Source organism: Oncorhynchus mykiss, chromosome 26 (genome assembly GCF_013265735.2).
Source record: "Oncorhynchus mykiss isolate Arlee chromosome 26, USDA_OmykA_1.1, whole genome shotgun sequence".
Lineage (NCBI taxonomy): Eukaryota > Metazoa > Chordata > Actinopteri > Salmoniformes > Salmonidae > Oncorhynchus > Oncorhynchus mykiss.
Genome location: NC_048590.1, coordinates 21,488,251 through 21,509,136, shown reverse-complemented (window position 1 = coordinate 21,509,136; position 20,886 = coordinate 21,488,251). Strand labels below are relative to the sequence as shown.

Here is a 20,886-nt window from a genome sequence, read left to right as displayed (position 1 = left end):
TATCGCTTGCACAGTGCTCCTTGGCATGTTTAAAGCTTGGGAAATCTTTTTGTATCCAAATCCGGCTTTAAACTTCTTCACAACAGTATCTCGGACCTGCCTGGTGTGTTCCTTGTTCTTCATGATGCTCTCTGCACTTTTAACGGAACTCTGAGACTATCACAGTGCAGGTGCATTTATACGGAGACTTGATTACACACAGGTGGATTGTATTTATCATCATTAGTCATATAGGTCAACATTGGATCATTCAGAGATCCTCACTGAACTTCTGGAGAGAGTTTGCTGCACTGAAAGTAAAGGGGCTGAATAATTTTGCACGCCCAATTTTTCAGTTTTTGATTTGTTAAAAAAGTTTGAAATATCCAATAAATGTCGTTCCACTTCATGATTGTGTCCCACTTGTTGTTGATTCATCACAAAAAAATACAGTTTTATATCTTTATGTTTGAAGCCTGAAATGTGGCAAAAGGTCGCAAAGTTCAAGGGGGCCGAATACTTTCGCAAGGCACTGTATACAGTTGAAGTCGGAGGTTTACATACACTTAGGTTGGAGTCATTAAAACTCGTTTTGCAACCACTCCACAAATTTCTTGTTAACAAACTATAGTTTTGGCAAGTTGGTTAGGACATCTACTTTGTGCATGACACAAGTCATTTTTCCAACAATTGTTTACAGACTGATTATTTGATTTATAATTCACTGTATCACAATTCCAGTGGGTCCAAAGTTTACATACACTAAGTTGACTGTGCCTTTAAACAGCTTGGAAAATTCCAGAAAATGATGTCATGGCTTTAGAAGTTTCTGATAGGCTAATTGACATCATTTGAGTTAATTGGAGGTGTACCTGGAGATGTATTTCAAGGCCTACCTTCATACTCAGTGCCTCTTTGCTTGACATCATGGGAAAATCAAAAGAAATCAGCCAAGACCTCAGAAAAAAATTGTAGACCTCCACAAATCTGGTTCATCCTTGGGAGCAATTTCCAAACACCTGAAGGTACCACGTTCATCTGTACAAATAATAGTATGCAAGTATAAACACCATGGGACCACACAGCCATCATACCGCTCAGGAAGGAGACTTGTTTTGTCTCCTAGAGATTAACGTACTTTGGTGCGAAAAGTGCAAATCAATCCCAGCACAACAGCTAAGGACCTTGTGAAGGTGCTGGAGGAAACGGGTACAAAAGTATCTATATTCACAGTAAAGCAAGTCCTATATCGACATAACCTGAAAGGCTGCTCAGCAAGGAAGAAGCCACTGCTCCAAAACCATCGTAAAAAAACCCAGACTACAGTTTGCAACAGCACATGGTGACAAAGATCGTACTTTTTGAACAAATGTCCTCTGGTCTGATGAAACAAATGACCATCGTTATGTTTAGAGGAAAAAGGGGGAGGCTTGCAAGCCGAAGAACACCATCCCAACCGTGAAGCACGGGGGTGGCAGCATCATGTTGTGGGGGGTGTTTTGCTGCAGGAGAGACTGGTTTACTTCACAAAATAGATGGCTTCATGAGGTAGGAAAATTATGATATTTTGAAGCAACATCAGTCATAAAGTTGAAGCTTGGTTGCAAATGGGTCTTCCAAATGGACAATGACCCTAAGCACACTTCCAAAGTTGTGGCAAAATGGCTTAAGGACAACAAAGTCAAGGTATTGGAGTGGCTATCACAAAGCCCTGACCTCAATCCTATAGAAAACGTGTGTGCAGAACTGAAAAAGTATGTGCGAGCAAGGAGACCTACAACCCTGACTCAGTAACACCAGCTCTTTCAGGAGGAATGGGCCAAAATTCACCCAACTTATTGTGGGAAGCTTGTGGAAGGCTACCTGAAATGTTTGACCCAAGTTAAACAATTTAAAGGCAATGCTACCAAATACTAATTGAGTGTATGTAAACTTCTGACCCACTGGGAATGTGATGAAAGAAATAAAAGCTGAAATAAATCATTTTCTCTACCATTATTCTGACATTTCACATTCTTAAAATAAAGTGGTGATCCTGTCTGACCTAAGACAGGGATTTTGGGATTAAATGTCAGGAATTGTGAAACTGAGTTTAAATGTATTTGGCTAAGGTGTATGTAAACTTCTGACTTCAACTCTATATATATACACACAGTCTGTGATGGGATGTATAGACATTACGGACAGACAGTATGTGGATAGAGTACACTATATATACATAAGTATGTGGACACCCATTCAAATTAGTGGATTCAGCTATTTCAACCACACCTTTGCTGACAGGTGTATAAAATTGAGCACACAGCCATGCAATCTCCATAGACAAACATTGGCAGTAGAATGGCCCATACTGAAGAGCTCAGTGACTTCTAATGTGGTACCGTCATAGGATGCCGCCTTTCCAACAAGTCAGTTCGTCAAGTGTCTGCCCTGCTAGAGCTGCCCCGGTCAACTGTAAGTGCTGTTATTGTGAAGTGGAATCGTCTAGGAGCAACAACGGCTCAGCCACGAAGTGGTAGGCCACATAAGCTCACAGAACGGGACTGCAGAGTGCTGAGGCGCCTAGCATTTAAAAATCGTCTGTCCTCGGTTGCAACAATCACTACCGAGTTCCAAACTGCCTCTGGAAGCAATGTCACCACAAGAACTGTTCATTGGGAGCTTAATGAAATGGGTTTCCATGACCGAGCAGCCTCACACAAGCCTAAGATCACAATGCGCAAAGCCAATCGTTGGCTGGAGTGGTGTAAAGCTCACCGTCATTGGACTCTGGAGCAGTGGAAATGCGTTCTCTGGAATGATGAATCATGCTTCACCAACCGACAGTCTGACAGACAAATATTGGTTTGGCGGATGCCAGGAGAGCGCTTCCTGCCCGAATGCATAGTTCCAACTGTAACATTTGGTGGAGGAGGCTGTTTTTCATGGTTCGGGCTAGGCCCCTTAGTTCCAGGAAGGGAAATCTTAAAGCTACAGCACACAATGACATTCTAGATCATTCTGTGCTTCCAACTTTGTGGCAACAGTTTGGGGAAGGTCCTTTCCTGTTTCGTGCACGAAGCAAGGTCAATACAGAAATGGTTTCTTGAGATCGGTGTGGAAGAACTTGACTGGTGTGCACAGAGCCCTGACTTCAACCCCATCAAACACCTTTAGGATAAAGGTACACTGACTGCGAGCCAGGCCTAATTGCCCAACATCAGTGCCTGACCTCACTAATGCTCTTGTGGCTGAATGGAAGCAAGTCCCCGCAGCAATGTTTCAACATCTAGTGGAAACCCTTCCCAGAAGACTGGAGGTTGTTATAGCAGCAAATGGGGGACCAACTCCATATTAATGACCATAATTTTGGAATGAGATGTTGGACGAACATGTGTCAACATACTTTTGGTCATGTAGTGTATTTAGTATATCTGAAGAATATGTAGCATAGAATAGTATATGTACAGCAATAGTTTAATAGGATTGACTTGACTAGAATACAGTATATACATACAAAATGGGTAAAACAATATGTAAACATTATTAAAGTGACTAGTGTACCATGCCTATTTACATGGGGTAGCCTCTAAGGTGCAGGGTTGAGTAACCGGGTGGTAGCCGACTAGTGACAATGAATAAGTTCAGGGTACTGGGTGGAGTGATGGCTATTTAACAGTCTGACAGCCTTGAGATATAAGCTGTTTTTCAGTTCTCTCGGTCCCAGTACTGACCTCGTCTTCTAGATGGTAGCGGGGTGAACAGACCGTCAATCGGGTGGCTGAGGTCCTTGATGATCTTCTTGGCCTTCCTGTGACCGGTGTTGTAGATGTCCTGGAGGGCAGGCAGTGTACCCCTGGTGATGCGTTGGGCTGACCACCCTGCCCTCTGGAAAGCCCTGGGACCAAGACAAATTTCTTCAGCCTCCTGAGGTTAAAGAGGCTCTGTTGAGCCTTCTTCACCACACTATCTGTGTGGGTGGACAAGTTCAGATTGTCAGTGATCTATACGCCAATGAACTTAAAGCTTTTCACCTTCTCCACTGCGACCTTGTAGATGTGGATGGGGGCGTGCTCTTTCTGCTGTCTCCTGAAGTCCACAATCAGCTCCTTTGTTTTGTTAAGGGTGAGATTATTTTCCTGACACCACACTCCGAGGGCCCTCACCTCCTCCCTGTAGGCTGTCTCGTCGTTGTTGGTAATCTGGCCTACCACTGTTGTGTCGTCTGCAAACTTGATGATTGAGTTGTAGGCATGCGTGGCCACGCAGTAATGGGTGAACAGGGAGTACAGGAGGGGGGTGAGCATGCACCCTTGTAGGGCCCCTGTGTTGAGGATCAGGGTAGTGGAGGTGTTGTTTCCTACCTTCACCACCTGGGGGCAGCCCGTCAGGAAGTCCAGGACCCAGTTGCACAGGGCGGGGTTCAGACCTAGGGCCCCGGGCTTAATGATGAGCTTGGATGGTAATATTGTGAAGACTGAGCTTTAGTCAATGAACAGTGTTCTTATATTGGTATTCCTCTAGTGCGGAGGAATACATCTCTCTCTCTCTCTCACACACACACTATTTCACTCCCTCTGTCTCTCTCTCTCTCTCCATCTGCTGTGCTGTAAAGTAACTGTGTTCCCGGGAGAACAGGGACTCCTGTAGTTAGCGTGTGGTGCTGGGAGTAGAGAGAATGAGAAAGCCCCCCTTCTTCCTAGACTGGTAGAGACAGTAATTGTGCCTGTGTTCCCTCTGTCAGCAGTAAGCCGGGAAGAGAGGATAGAGGGAGCCAGGTGCTGATTGGGGTCACGCTAAGCACCCTCGCTAACAACGTCCGGAAGAGGGGAAGAAACAGCTAGGTGACAAGCAGAGAATGTGCAGTAATTTATTCAGAACCAGTTAAAAGTGTGGCCCTGTCGATTCGTGGTCTTGTCAAAAGTTTTGCGTTGGCTCTTCCTGAGAGCCCTAAATTTGGCTCTGGTCTTATGCGTGATTCACAGCACGGCCCCTGGAGTCTGTTCCACATAAGCCAATTAATGGAAAGAGACTCTTCACCTGTCACGTGTGGTCATCTCTCTTCTGATCCCAGGTCAGCCAGCAGATTAGGTCACTGAGCTCTCTATTAACTCTTTCAGGCTGTCTTTGTTTTTGTTGTTGCTGTTGGGCTTTTTGTTTCTCTCAGGCTAGACTCCAGTCATACTAGGCTAGCTGAGGAACTGCATTCTCAGTGTCAATGTCTATTTGAAGTCATTTTCTTTACGTTGGAACGTAAGTAGCAGCTACATCATTTGGAGTTCATTAATCAGTGTTCCCAGTAGATAGATTCCCTACCGTTGCCCTAACCATATTCATGTTGTTATGCTTTATTGAACCATCATTCAATTATCGCAGACAGCTTTCCAATGAATGAAGACAAACAATTGACATGTACCAGCATTTCCTCGTTCGGATATCTCATCTATTGTAATGACCATTATTTGCGTGTGCGGATGTTTCTGTCTCTGGATGGACATATTGGAAGTTGGCCATTAGCCTTCTGATTTATTATGGAGGTAATGCTTTCTCCCTGCTGTGCTTTTCATATCACCCCTGTTCCCCTCTTGCCTTTTTCCCAATTAATTCTGGATATGTTATAGCAACCATTAGAAACTCTCAATGAACCACGGACACTCAAGTGCAGCAGGATCGTTATGTGCGGTTTCTGAAAATGTCCCAGCTTCCTATTTCCTCTCTGTCTTTATTCTACAGATGTGGTACTCTTTTTCTTTCTTTCTTTCTGTCTCTGTCCCTTTTTTCTGTCCCGATTTATGCAATTGCTGCCTGTTTTTTTTCTTCTCCCTGTTCCAGATTTTGTTATTTGTCTGTTTCCATAACAACCTCAGGGCCATTTCTCATTTCATTGTCTCAATCCTGCTCTGCTGCTCCGACTTTTTCTCCCGTGTTCTAAATTGCTCCCTTGTTCCCCCCTCTGTCTTGTTCCCTCCCCTTCTCAGTGTTCCTCTACTCCCTTCCCTGTCTAAATGACTCTGTTGACACGTTCTTCTTCTGTATTGCTGCTTTAACATTTTCAATGATCTGAAAAGCAGTTTTCAAATCTATAATAAGTTAGAGTACATAAAAAAACAGTGGCGACAGCAATGAAAATGGTGTTCGGGTGGCATTATTTGCTTTTATTTAACGAGAAGATAGTTGCAGTTTTGGAACTGAAGGTATGTGAGTGCAATGTGCTCAATGTGTCTTAAGCCATGCTGCCACATATTTCGCTGTCATTAGATTTTTAACATTTATATCCCAAAGGGACCTGATCATTTGGTTCAACCTTATTTTCCTTTCCATTAGTATATTCTGGTACCTGGTATTTCCCAATAGTAAAAACATGATAATAACCTATGTATAAATTGCTTGCTTCACTTTGCGATACATGACAACAAGCACCACTAGGCACCATTGGGTAGCAGGTGGTAGGTTACCAATCGTATTGGATTTTCCTGGGCAAGCAGGTATTCTGGTGTCTGCCTTTATGAGTGGGCATCATAGGGCACATCTCAGGCATGTGGTGCTTGGTGGTAAGTGACAGTCTCTGTCTTGTTTCCCAGACAGACACATAATCAGGTGAGAGGTAATCTAAGGGGACATTGTTTATCTCAGACTAGAGTACTGTTATTTTCCTTTTGCAGACGGAACACGGTTGATTGTAATTGGCGGTTGTGCGGCATAACCGACCTTGCTGCCTTATCCTAGTTGGCTATTGTGAGTTTTAGGATCACTTAGGTGAAAGTGTATCATGCATTCTCTCTCTCTCTCTCTCTCTTGCACTTGTCCATGTTTCGCTTGTCAATCTCTCGATCTCCATCTTGATCACGATCTCACTCTCTCTATCTAGCACTCTCTCTCTTTCTTTCTCTCTCTCTCTCTCTCTCTCTCTCTCTCTCTCTCTCTCTCTCTCTCACTCTCACTCTCTTCCTCTTTCCCCCTGTTTCTCTCTCATGACTCTCTGTTTCATTTTTTCCTCTTCTCCCATCCACCCTGTTTCTCACTCTCTGATTCCCCCCGTCTCTCTTTGACTGGTATAAATAGCTGGCAGGCTGTCAGAGAGGGAACCAGAATGACAGCGTCTTGGGCTCTTTGATTCCCCCGGTGATTGGCCCTTTCATAGCCCCTGACAGAACACCTGCTTTCCTCTACCTGACAGCTGCAGTATGGAAGGAGAGAGATGGAGAGAAAGATAGAGCCAGAGAGAAAAAGAGAGCCAGAGAGAAAAGAGAGAGAGACAGAGAGCCTAGAGAGAAAATAGTTGAAAATCATTGGGTAGAAGGAACAGGGGAGAGATGGATAAAGGGAATCTAAGACTGGAAGAGGGACATAATAAGAGAGACATGATCTGTTATAATGTGGCTGTTTGTGAAAACATCCCTGCGGTGTTCAACCTGCAAGTGTTCTGCAACTGAAAGAGCCTCTGCATGGTGCATCTTTCTGTGTGTGTGTGTGTGTGTGTGTGTGTGTGTGTGTGTGTGTGTGTGTGTGTGTGTGTGTGATTTCTATTGTGATTGCTGTTTTCAGTCAATGCATTAAGGAAAAACACTCAACACATGATTTGCTAATTGTGACTGAAACGCTCTAAAGCGTTGTGCCATCTAAATGTGACAAGTAGTATCGGGTATTACAACACATTAGCATCCTTTAGCATGGCTTTACGTGAAATTTGACGAATGGCTGATGATTGTATTGTCATGTAGCCTAATGGCTTTCTGTACATCATAGCCTTATGATAGTGTTATGATACTGTCCAGTATTGTATGGTTATTCTGTTTCTGAAAGCCGAACATCTCTCAAACCTCATTGTATTTCTTTTCAATGGATACTCAGATTACCCTCTGTTTAGGAATATGGCTCTGGGTTAGGACTAAGACTCTGTGAATGTGTTAGTTAATATCTATAATAATAACAACATACAGTGCATTGCAAAAGTATTCGTCCCCCTTGGCGTTTTTCCTATTATGTTGCATTACAACCTGTAATTTAAATATATTTTTATTGGGATTTTTTCACTCCCTGACCTTAGATATCTCTTCTATATATTTTGTTTAGGTCAGGGTGTGACTAGGGTGGGTACTCTAGTGTTGTATGTCTAGGGTTTTGTATGTCTAGGGTTTTGTATGTCTAGGGGTTTTTGTATTTCTATGTTGGCCTGATATGGTTCCCAATCAGAGACAGCTGTTTATCGTTGTCTCTGATTGGGGATCATATTTAGGCAGCCCTGTTTCCCACTTTCTGGTGTGGGATCTTGTCTACAGTTAGGTGCCTGTGTGCACACCAGTAGCGTCACGTTTCGTTTGGTTGTTTGTTGTTTTTGTTAGGTGTTTAAGTTGATTAAAATTATGTGGAACTCTACTCACGCTGTGCCTTGGTCTCCTCTTTACGATGATTGTGACAGAAGATCCCACCAAAAATGGACCAAGCAGCGTGTTCAGGAGGAATGGACCTGGACGCAGGCTGGGGAGTATCGCCGTCCTAAGGAGGAGATAGAGGCAGCGAAAGCGGAACGCCGATAGTTTTACCAACGAGACAAGCACGAGAGGCAGCCCCAGAAAAGTTTGGGGGGGGGGGGGCACACAGAGTGGTCCGCGGAGCGCTGAAGGCTGAATCAGAGCCAGTCAGGGAGTCGAGTGAGGAGCTCGACACAAGATTCCGGAGAGAAGTGCTAGCACTGAGAGCGTTGCAGAGCGGGCTTGCTGAGGAGCGTGTGACTGGTCAGGCACCGTGTTATGCAGTGATGCGCACGGGGTCTCCAGGTCGCATTCATAGCCCGGTGCGCTCTATTCCAGCTTCCCGCATTGGCCGGGCTAGAATGGGCATCCAGCCAGGACGGATGGTGCCGGCTCAGCGCTCCTGGTCTTCAGTACACCTCCTTGGACCAGGATATCCTGCGCAGGTCCACAGTCCGGAACCTCCATCGAAGGTCCACAGTCCGGAACCTCCACCGACGGTCCACATTCCGGGGCCTCCACCGACGGTCCACAGTCCGGGGTTCATGTACATGTCAGATTTCAAAAAGGCTTTTCGGCTTAAGCATAAGAAGCTATTATCTGATGATAGCACAACAGTAAACAAAGAGACAATAGCATATTTCAACCCTACAGGCACCACACAAAATGCAGAAATAAAATATAAATCATGCCTTACCTTTGACGAGCTACTATTGTTGGCACTCCACAATGTCCCATAAACATCACAAATGGTCCTTTTGTTCGATTAATTCCATCGATATATATCCAAAATGTCCATTTATTTGGCGCGTTTGATCCAGAAAAAAACAGCTTCCAATTTGTGCAACGTCACTACAAAATATCTCAAAAGTTACCTGTAAACTTTGCCAAAACATTTCAAACTACTTTTGTAATACAACTTTAGGTATTTTTAAACGTTAATAATCGATCAAATTGAAGACGGGTCTATCTGTTTTCAATGCAGGAGGATCACAAACCAACACTACTTTTCAAGTCTTGCGCAACTCTCAACAGTACACATAACGTTACCCAGTTCCAAGATGGCCGTACTTCTACATTGCACAAAGGAATAACCTCAACCAAATTCCAAAGACTGTTGACATCCAGTGAAAGCAGTAGGAACTGCAAAGAAGTACCTAAGAAATATCGTTTCCCAATGAGAACCTCCTGAACAGACAGTGACCTCAATTTCTTTTTCTGAATGGTTAGTCCTCAGAGTTTTGCCTGCTACATAAGTTATGTTATACTCACAGACATGATTCAAACAGTTTTAGAAACTTTAGAGTGTGTTCTATCCAAATCTCCTAATACTATGCATATCTTATATTCTTGGCATGAGTAGCAGGAAGTTGAAATTGGGCATGCTATTTATCCAAAAGTGAAAAGTGAATGCTGCCCCATTTCCCAAAGAGGTTCATCAGAGAGGCAACAAAGAGACCAAAGATAACCCTGAAAGAGCTGCAAAGCTCCACAGTGAAGATTGGAGTATCTGTCCATAGGACCACTTTAAGCCGTACACTCCACAGAGCTGGGGTTTATGGAAGAGTGGCCAGAAAAAGCCATTTCTTATAAGAAAAAAAAAATGGTGTTCGCCAAAAGGCATGTGGGAGACTCCCCAAACATATGGAAGAAGGTACTCTGGACAGATGAGACTAACATTGAGCTTTTTGGCCATCAAGGATGGGGTGGTGGATAGTTATACACGCTCAAGTTTTCTGTTTTTTTGTCTTACTTTTTGTTTGTTTCACTATAAAAAATATTTAGCATCTTCAAGGTGGTAGGCATGTTGTGTAACTCAAATGCTACAATTCTAGGTTGTAAGGTTTTTTTTAGGATCAAAAGAAATATGTAAGCAGCATTCTGAAAACCTAACCCTTGGATAGTTTTCTTTTTCTGGGGGACAATTACACACATTTTAATACCAAAGCCACACCAGAATGACTAAAGAGGTGTTGAGTGTTGCAGAGTAGTCCAGTCTCAGTCCTGACTTAAATCGACTTGAAATACAGAGACAAGGTTTGAATATATCTGTCCATCAATGATTCCCAACCAAATTAACTGAGCTTGAGCAATTTTCACAAAAATAAGGTATAAATGTTGCCCTAAGAGTTGTGCAAGGTTGGTTGAATCTTAATAAAAATGATTCAAAACTGTAATGGCTGCCAAAGGTGCTTCCACCAAGTATTTTTTGTAATTTTTAAAATGTTTATTATTATTATTATTATTTTTTTATGTTTCTTTCACTTTTAAAATGTGAAGTAGGTTGTGTAGATCGGTAGGGGATTTTTTAAAAATGTAATCACTTTTTCGATTTTATTTTAGGGCAGCAAAATGTGAAAAATGTGCAAGGGGTGTGTAGACTTTCACTAGGCACTGTATATGCCATTTAGCAGTTGTTTTTATCCAATGCGACTTACAGTCACGTGTGCATACATTTTCCATACGGATGGTCCCAGGAATCAAACCCACTATACTCACATTGCAAGCACCATGCTCTACTAACTGAGCTACAGAGGACCAATCTCTACCACTCCTCTACAGGTCCAGACTGGTACCTGGTACGGGTGGAGCTGACGGTGACTGATGTGAATGACAATGTTCCGGAATGGACCATGGTTCCCTCCCCCTACCTGGCAGTGGTATCTCCCAACGCCCTGGCCGGGTCACTGGTCTACAAGCTCCACGCCCAGGACGGAGACGAGGGCAACAACGGGGAGGTGGAGTACTTCCTGTCTGATGGTAGGTGCTTCCTGTCCAGCGATTATTGAGTACAATTTCATTGAGTACACTGGCAGCGTTGTAATAGAAAGAGAAAAAAACATGATTTTATATGGTTTTAGTCAGTTTTATACATGTTTTATACTTCTAGTCTTTCCTCTCATTAAGATAAGCATGTGTCTTATCTTATGTCATATGTTGTGTACAATTGCGTAAGTTCGGCAGAATGAAATTGCCAGTGGGTGGGATTACATGTGTGAGTCTGTGCGTCAATGGCTCTAATATTAGATTCCATCTGCACTTTCTTTTCAATGCATTTTAAAAGGTTCATTATTGCTGCGCAGCTGTCTTATTAAATACAGTAAAATCACCTTGACTCATTAAATCAATCAATCCCTCTAATATTGAACATGCTGGACGTTCTGTTCCACGAATGAATGACAGGAAAAATACATTTGTTGTGGCCTGGCTGGTCTAGCGGTAATACTGCAGCCTCCCTACACAGGTCAGCATGGGTTGGCTTACTGCCATTTAACACCACCCCTCGCAATTTGTTCCCCACTGTCATCCTATCTCTCTTTATCGAGTCAGAAAACACCTTCAAATATATATTTCGAAAATAAACTCCTCTGTTGTCTCCTAACTGCAGGTGGTGACGGGCGTTTCGAGGTGGACAGAAAGAGTGGTCATGTCCGGACTACGGGGCTGCCACTTCAGAGGGACAAAGAGTACCTGTTGACAGTGGTGGCTGCTGACCGGCTGGGTAGCCGTAGTCCCCCGGGGGTAGTGTCAGTCATCGCAGGAGCCAGAGCGCCACAGTTCTCCAACGCATCCTTTACTATTTCACTACCTGAGAACACACCAGAGAGACAGCCGTGAGTACCACTCACTCACGCGCGCGCGCACACACACACACACACACACACACACACACACACACACACACACACACATATGCAAAGTCACACATACACCCATGCAAAGCAGAGGAGGCTGGTGGAGGGGCTATAGGAGGACAGGCTCATTCTAATGGCTGGAATGGAATCAATGAATCAAGGAGTTTCCATATAGTTGATACCGCTTCGTTAATTCCATTCCAGCCATTAGAATGAGCCCGTCCTCCAATAGCTCCTCCCACCAGCCTCCTCTGAGTCTCACACACGTAAAATACACGAACCCTTGTGCGCACACTCACGGACGCATGCACACATCCATGTACGCACACACACAAACACACACATTGTCACGGATCCCTCCAGAACTTTCATCACGCACACCTGTCCCCTATTCCCACTGATTAGTATTTGTATATATGTGCCCTTTGGTTTCCCTTGGGCTGTTCGTTATTGTTACAATGTCCGTTGTTGCGTGTGAGTAGCTGTGCTGTGTGTTTTGGGCTTTCGTGCCCTTGTGGAATGTGCAGATGACTACGGGTCTCGTCCCGTGTGATAATCATTGTACGCTTGTGTTATTTAATCGAGTGTCACTGGTGTGCGTACTGGTAGCGAAATCAGGTGCAGAAGAGCAGAGAATTGTGAACATGCGCGCACTTTATTGAGGCAGGAGCAAACAGCAGACGGACGCAACTGTGTCAAAACAGACGGACGCAAAAGTGCAAAGCGCGAAAACAGTCACAAAAGCTGTAGTTACAAAGTAAACATACTTCGTGAAAATAAACACGGAACATGGAAAACCAGCCTGGCGTGTCACATAAAACACGTAACACAAAACAATTCCACACATAGGCCATGGGGGGAACAGATGGATTATATATATACACAATGTGATTAGGGAATGTAAACCAGGTGTGCAGGGAACAAGACAAAACAAATGGAACAATGAAAAATGGAGCGACGATGGCTAGAAGGCTGGTGACGTCGACCTCAAATGCCGCCCGAACAAGGAGAGGAGCCGATTTCGGTGGAAGTCGTGGCATCGAGGAACTCCTCACTCTTTTGTTTGGGTTTCAACCCTGTGTTTTGTTACGTGTTTGTTTGTTCTTCGTTCCCGTGCACGCCGTAATTTGTGCTGAACAAAACCCCTATTACGCATTCCTGCGCCTGTCTCCCGAATCTTTGTTACCAGCGTGACTCACATGTACACACATGCATAGTCTCTCTCACACACACACACACACACACACATAGACACGCTCACACACACACACTTACACACTTACACAGACACACACACACACACACACACACGCAAATACACACACAGACACACAAACACACAAACAAAAAATTTCACACATGGACAGTCACACACATAATGTAAAACCAGAAGTTATGAAGGTCATAGTTTAAAAAAACAAGTTGGCATGAAAATAATTTGCTAGTATTCACAAATAATTTGAATACATAAATATAGTATCGATTGCCAATGATATGCACACATTATCACACTTTAACAGTGCACATGCACACACAAACTCAGACATTTTCATACAATAACCATTATGCACTCAGCCACAAGTTCACATAAGTCAGACATACATAGTTATTCAATATATATGACCAACGATTGTTTGTCACACAGACACACACACACACACACACACACACACACACACACACACACACACACTCTCACTATATTAAAGCCTGGGCCGGTTACTGTAAAGGATTTGATCTTTGGCCTCCTGCCTCCTGTATTCTCTCCTATCGCTTCTCTATTTTGATTGACACGAACTTACATCACTCACCCATCAGTTGAAAGAGTAACATCTGTGGTGATTGTTCCTGCTGAGGGAACTCAAAAACCTTGAACATAACTCCATTGCTGTTGTGGTACACATTACACAAACCAGAAAACATTAGTCCTTCTCTACATTTCCCCTCTCTCTGTCTCATCACTAAACTGAATAGACTTGCTAGATGTGTTCATCATCCTCTCTCTCTTTCTTTCTCTCTCTCTCTCTCTCTTACTTTCTCTCTCTCTCACTCTCTTTCTCTCTTCCTCATTCTCTCTCTTACTTTCTCTCACATTCTTTCTCTCTCCCTCTTTCACTCACACTCTCTCTGTCTCTTTCTCTCTTTCTGTCTCTCTCCCTCTCCCACCCCCCCCCTCTCTCTCTCTCCCTCGCTCTCTCTCACACTCTCTTTCTCATTCTCTCTCTTACTTTCACTCACACACTCCCTCTCTCCCGCTCCCTCTCCCTCTGACTCTCCCTCTCTCTCTCTCTCTCCCCCCCTATCCCCCTCTCTCTCTCTCTCTCTCCCCCTTTCTCTCGCTCTCTCCCCCCTTTCTCTCTCTCCCTCCCCCCCTCTCTCTCTCTCTCACTCTGACTCCCCCCCTCTCTCTCTCTCTCGCTCTCCCTCTGACTCTCCCTCTCACCCCTCCCCCTCTCTCTCTCTCTCTCTCTCTCTCTCTCTCTCTCTCCCTCCCTCTCCCTCTGACTCTCGCTCCCCTCTCTCTCTCTCTCTCTCCCTCTCCCCCCTCTCTCTCTCTCCCTCTCCCTCTGACTCTCCCGCTCCCCTCCTCCCCCCTTATCTCTCTCTCTTCCTCTCCCTCTCCCTCTGACTCTCCCTCCCCCCCCCCTCTCTCTCTCTGTTTTGTCAGTACAGGAATTGTTTATTTCCAATGTATGTAGTTCTGTCCTTGAGCTGTTCTTGTCTATGAATGTTCTATATTATGTTGTGTTGTGTGTGGACCCCAGGAAGAGTAGCTGCTGCATGAGCATAAGCTAATGGAGATCGTAATAAATAAATAAATCATTCCCTTTCCTGCCCTGCTCTTCGGCAGCTTCCTGGCAACTCCAGCCGTGTCCTTCCAGAAGCAGCCAATCAGCTACAGCCTGCTCATCAATCCCAGCAGTCTGTTCAGCATGCAGGCGGACACGGGGGAGATCACTCTGACCAGGACCATAGACTTTGAGATGGACCAGCACAGCTTCCTGCTCATGGTCAGGGCCAGCGAGGACCAGGACAGTCTGAGCAGTGCTGCTGAGGTGGGTCCATATAAAAGAGAGACATGATCTGTTATAATGTGGCCGTTTGTGAAAACATCCCTGTGGTGTTGCACCTGCAAGTGTTCTGCAACTGAAAGAGCCTCTGCATGGTGCATCTTTCTGTTTATGGCTGTGTGTATGTGTGTGTATATGAGTCCAGGCCGGCCTTGGAACTTCTCTGTTTCTCACTCTCTCTCTCTCTCTCTCTCTCACACACACACACACACACACACACACACACACACACACACACACACACACACACACACACACACACACACACACACTGAATGTAAAGCCTCGCACAGGGTTCATTCTGATTAGGAATATCAATTACTAGAGCTGTGAAGATGCTTGGACAGAGAGAACACATGGGCAACAGCTACATGAACAAAAGGAGCGGGAACATGCATGATGTTGGGTGGTCTAGTTTGTTGTCCCAGCCTTCACTGCTAATTCAACATGGTTGGGGGACCTGGGGGAGAGACTAGAGAATGGCTTCCAGTGTTTCTCTTCTGTGACCTGCCTCCATTAACGTCAGCAGAAAGGCAGACATCTTCACTGCTCAGCCATCCACTGGTTTTTCCTGTCCTCAGGCACAACAGTAGAGCACAGAGCCAAACAACATGTGGGAACAAATATGAGGGGGAGAGAGAAAAGACTGGCAGCTGCTCCTAAAATCTGTCCAATCCTGTGAGCTTTGTGTCCAGAGAGAGTCCTCAGTGACTGCCTAGAGTGGTTAATGAGGGAATGATGGAGGGAGGGAGAGAGGGATGGAGGGAGGCTGGAGGGTGGGAGAGATAGAGGGAGACTGGAGGGAGGGAGGGGGTGGGACAGAGAGAGAGAGAGAGGGAGGGAGAGAGTGAGAGAGCAAGCAAGAGAGACAGACAGACAGACAGACAGACAGACAGACAGACAGACAAAGAGAGAAAGGAAGAGAGAAGGAGGCTAGAAGGAGGGGAGAGAGGGAGGGAGATTCTGAAGGGAGGGAGGGAGAGGCAGAGGCTGGAGGGAGGGGAAGGGAGGAGGGAAAGAGAGATACAGAGAGGCAGGAGGGAGGTGAAGGAAGGAAGGAGGGAGAGAGATGCCCATGCTCCTGTCCTGCCCTGTCCAACCCTTGTTGGCCTGCCCATGCTCCTGTCCTGCCCTGTCCAACCCTTGTTGGCCTGCCCATGCCACAGGGCACAGCTGTGAACTCTCATTACATACCTTCACAAAATGTAAATGCAATAAGTCAACGAGTCAAAGCTGCCTCCAAAGAGACTGAGTTGTGAAAAGGCCCTGAACTTGGAATCTGCTTTGTTAATTTGCAGGCAGATTCCAGGCGTTTCTCCTACTGCAGCGAATACTTTGTAGCACCATTAGTTACCTAACCAGCTAGTGACCTGCCCAGCCCCTCCACAACACGCCGCAGGGTCCTCGGCCTTACCAGAGCTGACTGGCTCTCACGTCAGATTCAGCCCTATGTTTCATCACTGCACTGCCCAGCACAGCGCTCTCTCTCCTCTTCCCTCTCTCTCCTCACTTGCTGGCTCGCATCTCCTCAGGGAGCTGCATGGGCAGAGCTCAAATTACTGTGCTTCTTCTAACAGAACAGTTGTATGCTTTGGCACAGTAGTCGTGGTGTGTGTTAAAGGGGGTCAGCTGATGTTCTCTCCAGTTCTTGTTGTTTTGTTCTTCTGAGAGCGTTCTGACTCTGATAAGCGGAAGACTGGAAGAGAACAGCTGTTAATGTGGGCAGGGAAGCTCTCCTTACCCCCCTAATGAATAGTAGAGCAGAGCCATACACTGTATTTCATGTCAGTGGTTCTCTCCTGGTAGTCACAGGAGGAAGTTAAGACTGCATTTTGTCTCACGGCTGGTATTGATTATGAGACCCTCTCACTGGATCGACAGTCGCCACGCTACAGGTCTCCGGCTGCTGGCTAGCTGGGTTATTAATTGGCCTGGGTAAGCAATCCTAGCCGCTATGTAAATCTGTGAGGTTTGTGTCCCTCCGAGCCAGGATAGGGATGTGACTGCTGCTCACGGCAGATAGCGAGGAACAGGCGCTTACGAACGCACACCTTTGAGCACATGGCTAAGCGCTGACTGCACGGGTGTAATGAGGGATTGAAAGGTGTGGATTTAGAGGATTATGTTCATTTTGTGTGATTTTTCTCTCTCTCTCTCTCTCTCTCTCTCTCTCTCTCTCTCTCTCTCTCTATCTCTCTATGACTGGTGTATCAGTGTGAATTACAGTGAGGAGGACGCTGTAATCCCCTGTTACCTCACTGTTCCTCTTTCAGAGGAGAGGAGGAGGAGGAGGAGGGGTGGAACGGGGAAGAAACTGCGGCAGCAGAGCATCTCTTCTCTTGTTCTTCTTTTTCTGACCCTTTTCTTCTCTTGGGGGATTGCTGTAGAGTTTGGCTCTGACTGTTAGTAGTGAAAGGGCAATCTACTGAAAGCAGCTTTTCCTCTCCTGCGATAAATATCAGGGATGATTACTGGCTCTCTCCCCAGACTGGCCACAATCAGACACTTTCAGAAGCCCAGATATGAATGACTCTTGCTCCCTGGCACACCCGGAGCTCAACCTTTCTGCCCTGCAATGTATTATACTTTAGCTTTAACTGTACCATACTCACATTTTACTCTGTGTCTCTAGCTCACTTTCTTCTCAGTTTAAATAGATTGTATTAGCTGAGCTGCTAACAGCAATTCATAGATAGACAGTTAATTAGGTTTAGCAACTAATCTATCGAAGGCCTAAAGATAACTATCAAATTACCTGGAGGAGGAGAATCATTTACTCCCACGCTCTCTCTCTCTCTCTCTCTCTCTCTCTCTCTCTCTCTCTCTCTCTCTCTCTCTCTCTCTCTCTCACTGAAACAGGTACGTGTGATCATCACAGATGAAAATGACTGTGTTCCTGAGTTCCTGCAGTCCATTTACAGCAAAGACAGTGTGCCGGAGACTGTAACCACGGCAACCTCTCTGTTACAAGGTGAGTGCACATACACTCCATACACTCTCTCTCGCGGTGTAGCTCTTACAGAACCCTACACCCCCTCCGTCCTCCCTCCATCCCCCCTCTTGCTCTATTGGTCATCTCATGTCCAGAGACAACGAACAGTTCTGTTCCCAGGAGAAGACCGGACGAAGCTCCACATATTCTCTGTAGTGTAGTCACAAAGTTCAGCATTATTCTCCAGTGCTATGTTCACCATGCTGGTTGGGTGAGGAGAGGATAGGTGTACACTTATTTGTGATTTTTATAGTACCAGAGGTGTCCTCTTGCTGATGAACAGCCTTTTTTAGTCAGACACCGCTGTGAGACTGCGGGGAGGCAGGTGTGTTTGGTTAAGGAGCCCCAGCAGGTGTGGTGTGCCTGCTATGCTCAACAGGTGCGTAGGGACCGACCTACCGGCGGATGTGTTACGCTGCAATTATCGCCGTGATTCTGAACATAACAGGACCGCAGAACGGAGCGCGTCTAGAGCGAACGGAGCGACATGGCTCATACAGACTTTTCAGCAGCCGTGAGAACAACATATCTGGGTCACATCTATGGGGACATGTAAGCTTTCAATGAAATGTTTTAAAAAAAATGTTTATTCCCTGTATGTCGGTCCGACGGTTTAAGGTGAAGCAGCCGAGATTAGGCTCTTGTTCCTGGGATTAGTGGGGTCCCGAACAGGAGGCTGTGATTGTGTCACAGAGAGAGAGAGACTTTACACTGAACATCATCCGGCTCCATTTGTTTTAGGGCTTGCCCAGGCCACAGCAGCAAGCCCTGGGATTGGCTGAAGTGGATCTGAAAGATTAGATATACATGGATTTAGGCGTTTAGGCTGGTTTTAAAATAGATGTAGCAACATGGTAAACAGCATCACACAACATGATTTGTGAATCTATGTCTCCGACAGCTCTGTGCTGTGGTGAGGGCTGAGGAACCAGACCATAGGAGGCAGTTTCATCAGATACTCCATTTGGCCAATGACTCCACTCCCTGTAGATCTGGGGCTCAGGCCAAGAAGGGATGTTGTCTTGTACTGTCAGTTAGCCCAACAATCCTTTAGAGCCTAACTGGCTCAGTATTGATGGATATTCAAATGACTCTCATTGCTAAGTCAGGAAGTGCATACTGAGGAAACGAAATATTGACTTTGATGTGTGAAGTCTTCCACAGTATATGGATATGTGTCAAGGATAATGCCCATATTTGACAGTGTTATTGGTGACATTTAAATCCACCAAACGAGGTTCCCTTGGACCAGTGGGGGCTGCTGAACAGCTCATAATAACGTCCGGAACGGAGCAAATGGAATGGCATCAAGCACCTAGAAACCGTGTGTTTGATGTATTTGATACCATTCCAGTAGTTCCACTTCAGCCATTACCATGAGCCCGTCCTCCCCAATTAACCTCCTGTATCTTGGATGCTGTTGGTGTACATGCTACGGAGAGTATACTGAATGCAATCTAAGGAGAATAGCAGAATGCAGGAGTTCACGGTGAAAAGGACGATTTAGCGGAAGAAATGCTGATCCCAGTCCCAGACTGAGCCCTCTCTTTTAGCAAGGCAATCGCTCGGACCGTATCCCTACTCCAGTAAGTTTTCCACACAAAATAAACATTTGGGAAAAGGCTTGATGCGACACAGAAATGTGTGAACATGCATGAAAAAACAGCCGTAATTAAGTCTAGCATCTAGACTAGTGTCACATGTTGGACATATCTGACGTTACAGAGATGTCTCCTTATCCAACCTCCCCTCTCTACCCTGTCTCTCCCTCACTCTAGTGTCTGCCAGTGACTGTGACTCGGACCTGAACGCCGAGTTGTCCTACTACACTCTGAGCCCAGACTTCAGCATCTCTCCCCACGGCACCATTTTCCCTGCAGGGCAGCTGGACTATGAGAGGCCCAACCACCTGTATGAGTTTGTGGTGATGGCTGTGGACAAGGGAGATGTGCCCCGGACAGGTACAACGACTGTACGCATCCGCATGGCCAATGTCAACGACGAGGTCCCCGAGTTCTCCCAGCATGTGTGAGTACAGTACTGCTTCTCCTCTTCATCACTATTACCATCATTAGAGTGTGGTTATTACAATCATCGTCATGGCCATCACTATCATCATCATCATCATCAACATCTAAGCAGGGCGCCTATTTCATTATTTGTATTATTCATGTATCTCCCTTCTCCACTCATCATTTTTCTGCATTCACCATTTTCCTTCCACCCTGCCTGCTCCTCTTGTTGTTAACCCCCACCCTTGCCTATTTGTCAGCCTAGGCCATGCCATTTCACTTTCCTCTGCTCTACACAGCTGCCTCCTCCCACAATCCAGTGCAGCTGCAGTTTCCCAGAATTCCACATGGCTGCCAATTCCCCAAATCCCTTACAGCTGCTGCTGGTCTACAACCCAAACCGCTTCAAAACACAACTCAACGAAAAAGAAACACAAACTGGGATTTCAACATCTCTAGCTGTCCTGTTCCTCTTGGGCATGTTTCCTGCCCTGTATTAGCTCATCCACACATCCCTTTATTTAAATGCCGCATTACCCTGCTGTTCCGGGCCGATCTGTAGTGATGCGTTGAGCTGTTGTTTTTTCCTTCTGGCGTTGCTCTGGCCTGTGGCTCGTTTAATTGGACAATTTTCTGGCAGCTAGCTCTGCAAATTGGTGAGGCAGGTTCAATCAGCCATGCCTTTAGTTTGTTGTGGAGAGAATAACGCCAGCACCAGGGCAGTGTGTGTGTGTGTGTGTGTGTGTG

At 45.6% G+C, this 20,886-nt stretch overlaps 1 protein-coding gene across 1 annotated transcript in view; it reads left to right on the top strand.

Moving 5' to 3' along the window:
* si:ch211-186j3.6 (neural-cadherin) overlaps positions 1 to 20,886 on the top strand; it is a 220,182-nt gene that overhangs the window by 87,480 nt on the left and 111,816 nt on the right. The window contains exons 2-6 of the mRNA XM_036963347.1: positions 10,992 to 11,189; positions 11,818 to 12,043; positions 14,916 to 15,120; positions 17,995 to 18,106; positions 19,906 to 20,155. Of these exons, the coding sequence (XP_036819242.1) occupies positions 10,992 to 11,189; positions 11,818 to 12,043; positions 14,916 to 15,120; positions 17,995 to 18,106; positions 19,906 to 20,155 (991 nt within the window). The remainder of the gene's footprint in view (positions 1 to 10,991; positions 11,190 to 11,817; positions 12,044 to 14,915; positions 15,121 to 17,994; positions 18,107 to 19,905; positions 20,156 to 20,886) is intronic.